Source organism: Vipera berus, assembly GCF_964194415.1.
Source record: "Vipera berus genome assembly, chromosome: Z".
NCBI classification, from domain to species: Eukaryota; Metazoa; Chordata; class Lepidosauria; order Squamata; family Viperidae; genus Vipera; species Vipera berus.
In genome coordinates, this window is record NC_138205.1 from 25,418,270 (window position 1) to 25,427,336 (window position 9,067).

General features: G+C 34.7%; 1 protein-coding gene across 1 annotated transcript; it reads right to left on the reverse strand.

The window, feature by feature from the left end:
* Nucleotides 1–6,436: 6,436 nt before the first annotated feature.
* LOC308678777 (olfactory receptor 14A16-like) lies at nucleotides 6,437–7,378 on the reverse strand (the record flags this gene model as incomplete). Its single annotated transcript, XM_081346009.1, has 1 exon — nucleotides 6,437–7,378. One exon carries the CDS (start codon nucleotides 7,376–7,378, stop codon nucleotides 6,437–6,439), a length of 942 nt encoding a protein of 313 aa, XP_081202135.1.
* Between the last annotated feature and the right edge of the window lie 1,689 nt (nucleotides 7,379–9,067).

A 9,067-nucleotide genomic window follows, 5' to 3' on the forward strand; every position in this document is an offset into this window, starting at 1 on the left:
GTTACATTTTTAAGCCATCATTTTTTTAAATAAATACTAATGGCCCGGGGGTGGTGGTGTGAATTACAAAATTCATTATACTCTTTGAATGACCTTGTCATTTCCACTTTGATCTACACAATATGTGGAATGAAAAAAAACCAGAACCTCAATTCTATTTTAAACATAATTTGAATTAAGAATTTTGTATGGTCAGCTTGTTTATGAAGTGAATAAAAATGTTTTTAAAGAGTACATTCGACATAATGACACAGCCCTGGAGATATATATATATTTCTCCATATATATATATATATGGAAAATAATTGAAATTAAATTACATGAGACCATGGTAATCCTTCTTAGTCAGGCAAATCTCATTAACCTTAATAATTGAAGATTATTTTTACAATTACTAAAGGTGGAGGTAAAGGGGAAAACTATGGAATAATTTATTGTTTGCTTTACTTGATTAATTTATGATATTTTAGGTTTTGGTGTTGTTTATTTCCATATCTCCCCTTAAATAAATGTTACTGAAGAATGATTTAGGCAACCAACACTATTAGATAACTATTATCTGAATTTTGTTGGAATTTTAATTGCAAAGGAAAGTGGAGACATATGAATATTTAAGTGAAGAAAGGAACAAATAATGTGTAATTCAAAATAAATATAGGTAATTGACTTACCATCTTCATCCATTTTTATTCATGCAGATTTTTGTTTCACTTTTTTCTTGTTCTCCTTTCAAAGCCGTCAGTAAAATTTTATATTGTCCTGTATTTTCATGAGATTTTATCTATTTTGTTCCCCAAAGACATAAAAAAGGAACAGTTCATAGTGTAAATAACCTATTGGGGGTGGGGTGGATTTAAAAATAAAATATGACATTGCCCAAGTGTCTTTATTATTATAATGGAGGATGGAGTGAACTAATTTGCAAGCTCAATAATTAAATAGTCATGAGCACTAAAACTGACTTTATCAGATTTATCAAAGTTTAAGCTGTCTCAACTTTATAATGTTTTATTTTCAGATTAACGATGATATGATATTAACTCCCTCTATTTTGTTTTTCTGGGGTAATTACTGTTACCTAATAAGCAATTTTGCTGCTGTTTCACATACTGTAAGTCAGCACCTCTAGAACACTTCTGATATATTCTGATATATTCTCTCAACCCTTACAAAAGTTCAAAATGAATTATGCACATACATTATAATTTTGAAACTTCTAAACCCAAATTTTCACACCCTCTGGAATACTGTCTCATACCCCCAGTTGGAAACCCATGCTGTAAGTGATCCCTAAAAATGCTTTTCAGCCCATTTGTTGTGTATTATTTTGAATATTTAACATTTTGCTGATTGAGAGTAGTTCCCAGTCATATTTTGGAGAGATGGAAATCATGATGGGAAGATTGAATATTTTTTGTGAAAATACAATAAAAACAGAATACATTTCTAGGTGATGTAATATTTTTCTCTTTCTCTCTCACACACAAACATTTCAAGAAACATTTTGCAAAGTTTGTCCTTCATACCTCAAAATGTCAGAAAGTTGTGTTGCAAACTCACTGAAACTACCACAATTTTCCAAAATTTCATTTCTTTAGGAATGATGGCTTCTGGATTTTGAATATATTCTGTAAAGTAGCCCATTTGTATTAAATATATGATTTGTGAATTACTTTCCCTGTATGGTAACCTTGAATATGATGTATTTTGCAGGCTAAAATTCTTCTTTTGGAATAAGGGAAATATTGAGAATCACATATACAAATAAATACATATTTTACACCCAGTTTATTTTAGAAATGTGTAAACAAAAATAATGACAATGTTCCTTGCAACTTTCATCTTTAATAAAGTTTTATTAACAAGTATTTCATTAGATGACTGCTAATCATTATGCTAATACACACACACACACACACACACACACACACATATCACTGATCCTTCAAAAAGTGCTGATATGATGGGAAGAAAAGTGGCCCAAACTTATCTAGGAAAAAAAAGGTGAGTGTGGGTGATAGGAGTTTCAATTCTCACGGAAAAGAACCAGAGGTCTGCACACCAGATATTCAATATAGGGAAAAATGTTGCCTTCCTGAGCAAACATCAAAGATATAGCTGAAAGCTTTAATAAAATAATCAAGTCCACAGATTATTATACCTATCTCCTCCTTCACATAGAGACAAAAAACACAAGAATGAATCTAAAAACAATACAATGAGATTATGAACAGCTAGACAAGAACATTAAGGACTAAGGGGCACAAATGGTGTTTTCATCTATACTTCCGATGATAGATCAATATCCAATAAGAGAACAAAGGATTTTACAAATGAACAACTGGCTCAAGGGTTGATGCTGACAAGAGAACTTTGGATTCCTAGATCAGGGTCTGCACCACACAAAAACTGTAAAACATGTTTTTTGGAAAATAAATGGCTCAACGTATCAGGACAGCTTTAAACTAAAAATGAGGTAGAAAGGTGATCAGTCCTTAGGCTCTCTAGGGCAATCTTTAGGATCTTTGGGACATAATTCCAGACATAAACCTCAACATAGCCAATCACATAATGAAATAGAGAGTGATGGGAAGGATGGAAAACCTAGTTACGAAGTAGGAGATAGAAGAAACATACCCAAGACTCATAAAGTATTCAAACGCGTATATATTAATGCTCATGTTTAGGGAATAAACAGGATGAACTTGAGGTACTAGTACATAAAGCCAGATACAATATTGTTGCTTTTACTGAAACTAATGACTAATGAATATACTGATGGAAGGATAAAAATTATTCAAAAGAAACAGGCCTAATAAAAGAGGAGGTAGAGTTGCATTATATATATATGATTACTATATGTGTACAGAAATACACAAAATCAAAGATAACCCCCCCCCCTTAGAATCCACATGGGTCTATATAAAATGGGAAAAAAATGACGTTGCTACAGGTGTATACTCTAGGTCACCCAACCAAACAGAAGAAATAGATGGACTTTTTGCTAATCAATTAATAAATGTGCAAAGTCGCGTGGTCGCACAGAGAGACGGACACTTGAGCTGGGTAGTATTTCTTTTATTCGGATCAGCAATGAATCTGAGACAAAGGGGTTTACCTGGTGTTTCTTATACCTGCCCAGGTGAATGATGGCCAATACAATTGAACCTGGGCTTCCCGCCAGTGCATGTGGCCAATAGGTTTAAACCCTGGCTTCCCGCCAGAGCTGACCATGCCGGGGGCTGTCAAACTTGCTCCGTCTGGCTTTTCCCGCCTCAGCGGTTATCGCCTGGAGCTGTCCAGCCCCCTGCTGCGCTGGCATTTCCTGTGTATGCTAGCAGCATACACTACAAAATGTATGTAAGAAACATACCATAGTAATATTGGGAGACTTTAACTACCCTGATATCAATTGGGAGATAAACTCTGCAAAAGTGGGATTTCAAATAGATTCCTAACCAACCTAGCTGAGAATTTTGTCATCCAATAGAGAGAGGAGGGAACTAGAAAAAAAGCTATACTGGACCTAATTCTTATAAATAAAAAGGAATTGAAGGAATTGAAGTTGCCAGAACTTTGGGGAAGAATGATGACATCATATTGGAATTCAATATAATGCAAACACAAGCAATAGAACATAACCCAACCAGTGACTTAAATATTAACAGAGTTGATTTTAACAAACTAGGAAACATTCTGTGGATGAAAATATTAAAGGGGAAAACAATTCAAGAAGCTTGAGAACCTCTGAAAAATATGATCAGAAAGGCCCAGTCCAGCACAATACTCCCGAAAAAGAAAACAAGAAACCCAAGAACTAACCAGCATGGTTGCACAAAGATCTATCTGATAAACTGAAAGACAAAAAGGACAAGAGTGAAGGATCATTCTCTGAACGTCTGGGTTGGTTTCTGAACATTTTGTTACCAGGCTAGGTAACATCTTCAGCAGAGTTTGGGGGATATCACTGTTCTTCTGTTTATAAGGGCTTCAGGTGTGGGTGTGTCAAGTGAGAGAGTACGATGGGTCTTGTGATGGGTCTCGTGATGGGAAGGTTAATTAGGTCAAGGTCATCGGGATTTGGACTCTTGGTGGGGCTTGTGTGGGTTGGTTCAGGGTCAGTGCTATCTCCAGTTGGCTGTGCAGTTGATTTGGATTCTGAAGGGTTTGTAGGATGATTGTAGATCAATGTGTGTATTGAATTGCTTGTGGAGTGGCAGGCTTCAATGAACTCACAAGCATGGTAGGTGGTAGCATGGCTGATGATTTTTGTGTTGCTTCAATCAAACTGGTGCTGTTTGGTGTTGGTCTGGGTAGAAATTAAGGATTTAGGATCATGGTGTTTGACTACTAGCTGGTTTTTGTGAATCCTGTTTTTTAATTGACGTGATGTTTGTCCCATGTAGAATTGATTGCAACAGTTATGGTTGATTTTGTAGATTACATAGTTTCTTTCATCCTTCTGTATCTTGTCTTTGGCTCTGGATAATTTATGGTGGAGCGTTACTGTCGGCTATTGCTATTTCTAGGGATTGGAGAATTCTGGCTGTCATTTCCAATATCCCTTTTGTGCATGGTAAGTTTAGTTTCTGTGTGTGGTATGTTGTGGTTTGGGTGTTGTGTGTGATGTTTTTTGGGTAGTCATTATCAGGAAAGACATCAAACAGTTGTTTCTTTTTTTTTCTTAATGTTGTGGTGCTGCAGTATGTCTTGACTCTTTTGAAGAGGTCTGGAAACAGTAACTTTTGTGTGCTGTGGGATGGTGGCTTGCAAAGCTGAGGATCTGAATTGTTTACATGGGTTTGTGGTAGATAAGGGTGTCCAGTTCTCCATTGTCTATTCTCCTTATGTCGATGTCAAGGAATGGGAGCCTGTTGTCTGTTTCCTCTTTGTATGTGAATTTGATCCCAGGGAATATGTTATTCAGTAGATGGTGTGTTTCTTGGAAGTTTTTGGAAGCTTTTGATGATGAAGGTGTCATTGGCATAGTATGTCCATAATTTTGTTTATATGGTGGGTAGAGCTATGGATTCAAGTCCTGCTTTCTCAACCTTGAGCCATTCAGAATCAAACTTCTGGAGTGAGCAGTTAGTTAGCCTGCAATACTGTATTCTAACCACTGAATCATCATGAATAAAATGTAGGATGAAAATGTAGCAGAAATCTACAACTAAGTTTGTACAAAGATAAATGGAACAAATTAGGGAAGTATTGATCCTGGATAATAAGGGTGATGTCCATAAAATCAAATAAGATATAGAGTGATACCTCATTACTCAATTGCTTTTAAACTCATTGACCTTGATACCCAGTGCATTTTGATGAGAAAATTTTGTCCCAGTACTTGTCATTGGTTTGGTAGTCAATGTGCAAGCTAGAACCTCTCAGTTCTACCCTTTCCAGCAGAAACAAAGGGTAACACAGTAGTCACATAGTAGCTTCTTTGGTCATTTTGTGTATTTTTGCACTTTTTTCTTTATTAGTCCAAGTAAAGTAAATTTTTTATTTTATTTAATCTAAGTATTTAGTAATTTTTAGGTTCATTTCTCATGTAAGGTAATGATATACAATCCTATCTTTTTACATATTGCTTTAAAAATATGCATTGTTTTTTGTTTGGGAATCTGATAAACTTATTTACATTATTCCTTATGGGAAAAATTTGTAGACATCTTTTTTTTTAATCCTATTTATATCTTGCCCTTCTCCGAAGACTCAGGGCAGCTTACAATCTAAGCACAAATCAATGTGCTTAGCAATAGCCTTCATTCTATGTATATGCCTGCTTATTAGGGCTTTTGCCCGCCCAAGCGGCCTTATTACAAAGTCAGCTTATTGCCCCCAACAATCTGGGTCCTCATTTTACCTACCTCGGAAGGATGGAAGGCTGAGTCAACCTTGAGCCTGGTGGGATGTGAACCTGCACTAATTGCAGGCAGCTGGTATTACTTAAGGAGGCATTAGCCCACTGCTCTACCAAGGCTCTGTTTTGGTGTTCATTGCACCTCCCAGAACCAATTAATGACGAGTACTGAGATACCACTGTATAATGAAATACGTGTTTTAGTTATGGAAAATCCAGTAAGAATTATTTTTAACCTCCTATACTAAAGAGCAAAATCAATTAAACCTGATTTCATAAATGCCGTAAATTCAATATTCACTCTTAGTGACCCTTTCTTGAAAAAGATAGAGGAACTATTTCAATACTGGCATTAGGACCACAGAATTTATTTAGTGAGGATTACTACTCAAAATGTTTACTCATGTATAATTCTAGTTTAAAAAAAAAACCAAAAAAACCAAAAACCTGGAATGTTAACAGAAAATTGTTTTTTTTTTAATTACCAAGACAGATCATATTAAGAATCCCTCTCTTTTCTACCCAACCTTCTAGGGTCTGGGAAAAAATAAATAAAACATCTACTGTATATAGTCAGGTTAACATATGAAATCTGAAATATTTCTTTTGCATCTTCCTTAAAGACATTTGAATCTCTGTGTTCCTCAGGCTATAAATTATGGGATTCATTAGTGGAGGTAAAGTTGTATACAAAACAGCAGAAAGAAAGTCCAGAGATGGTGAGGACAAAGCTTTTGGTTTCATGTATGAAAACATGACAGTAAAAACAAACAAACAAAATACAGTCAAATGAGGAACACAAGTAGAGAAAACTTTGTACTGTCCCTGAGTAGACTGAATCTTGAAAACTGTTGAGAAGATACACCAATAAGAAATAGATACAAACAGGAAGCAAAATGAACCTATACTTAGTACCAAACCAAATGTAATTTTCTCATTTATTTCTGTATTGGTGCAAGATATTTTTAACAACTGAGGGATATCACAAAAATATTGCTTGATAATATTGGATGAGCAAAAATCTAAATGGAAGGTATTTGCAGCATGACCTGCTCCATTGATTACACCAAATACCAAAATAATTAATGTAATATCGAGACAAACTTTCCAATTCATGATTAGTTTGTATTGCAGGGGATGACATATTGCAACATAGCGATCATATGCCATGAGAGTAAGCAAGAAAATCTCTGAAGTAGCACAGGAGACCACAAGGAAAACCTGAGTGACACATCCAGCAAATGAGATCACATTGTTGTTCATCAAGGAATTGTCCATAGATTTGGGAACAGTGGTTGAAATGAAGCAGAAATCAATGGAGGAGAGAATAGCCAGAAAAAAATACATGGGGTTGTGAAGATTATTGCTCTGGGATACTGTTATGATAATGAGAATGTTACCCACCGTAGTTGCTAAATAAAGGGACAAAAACATCACAAATTGTAAAATCTGTAACTCTCGAGCAGTTGAAAATCCTTGGAGGATGAATTCAGCCACAAATGTTTGGTTTAACATTTGCTTTCAGAAAAATAACAAACAAACAAACAAACACACTGTAGAAACAAACAGTATTTCCAGCATCAGTGCTCCAGAGATGTATGGTCCACCTTGTCTTTGTTTCAGCACTACATAGATTTAGAGGTCTTCTAAGGTCTTCCATCCATCAGCATTAAGGGGCTGTTCTCCACTGCAGGAGCTGGCGTATAACTACCAGCCCTAAAAATATGCTGTTTACTTTTTAAATCACCATTCAGCAGTATAAATCCAGTTCACTGTAATAGCCAAAACCAGGAATGATGAATTCTTCATCCTTTTAAGATAGGTAACTTTATAAATTTGATAAAACAAACAAAGAAAGAAATAAAAAATATAATCAGTCTACTTTTGCCACTGAGTTTCATACCGATAATGCTTCAGTTTGGGGAGATGCCAAAATACAAGATAGTGCATTGTTAGTTATCCCATGAATCTATTATATTGTGCCAGCTAAAAGTATTTAGTAACATGTATTAAATATACATTAATCCAAACAGATGTATCAACCAAATTTTAACTTGTCTCTCATTCCATTGTCTCCACATTGTTTCATATCTGTCAACATATCAGTATCAGTATAGATACAGCATCCATAGGCTATATCAAATATTTTATTTTATTCTGTTCATCTTTTTTCATACACCAATATATAGACTCTCAAGTTCAAACAAAAAACAACAACAAATAAATACATTTTAATTTCTAAATATTGTAAATTATATTAAAATATTATTTTGATATTTATTATTAGCCTATGCCTTCCATACTTTCAGTATCTGTTTGGTTAACTACAGACTTATTTAGAACATGAGTCCTAGTGAAACCTTGAGAATCTTCAAAGGTCACAATATTAGGAAGCATTGTGACAAATAGGGAGCTCAACATGTACAAAAACCTCATGTTAATGGGAAATTCTACAGCAGGGCTATGTTCCAGCATTCCTCTTTTCCTGGTGCTGAAAAATCCTGAGGACTAAGTCAAAATAATCATTCATTCTTTAAAAAATAAAGTAGCGCAGTACTATCACACACCTCTTCTCTCTGCAGAGCAAACAGCTAATAGAATTATGCATTGTTAAAATATACCGATATGTATTTGTAAGTTGACAAATTTGGAGTTTAAATAACTATTCCCTAGAGTTCTATATGTGTCTCAACAGAATTCCAAAGCAAGGTGTTAAACAAATCTTGAAATAAAGAAATTGAAAGGAAAGTTTTTTTTGCTTTATTCCTCTTTAGATATGAATGCTACTTCTACTTTGCATTAGGAAAATTGAACTGTTTCCCTTTGGGGCTGAAAATGTGCCTATTATTTCCATAGTATTAATATGCTTCTTCTTTTGCTAATCATTGGCCAAATAAATAACTTCCATCTCAAATCACTATTGAACCAGGGATATACACATTTGGTGGAAACCTCTCCCCTCCAAAAATAAATACATGGAAAAATTGTGCACCTGATAGATAGATATGCACTGGAATTAAAATATTTCAGCCAAATACATTACAATTTATAAGACTTAATTTCTCTAGCTGAATCAGTATGTACTTTCTTTTTCATGAGATTAACAGACAGTCAAATTAACCAATAAATTATGCAAAGAGTCAATCCAATTTCTAAGGTGGTATGGACAAGTTGTATTCCTTATCCTTTCAATTACAGAGAACA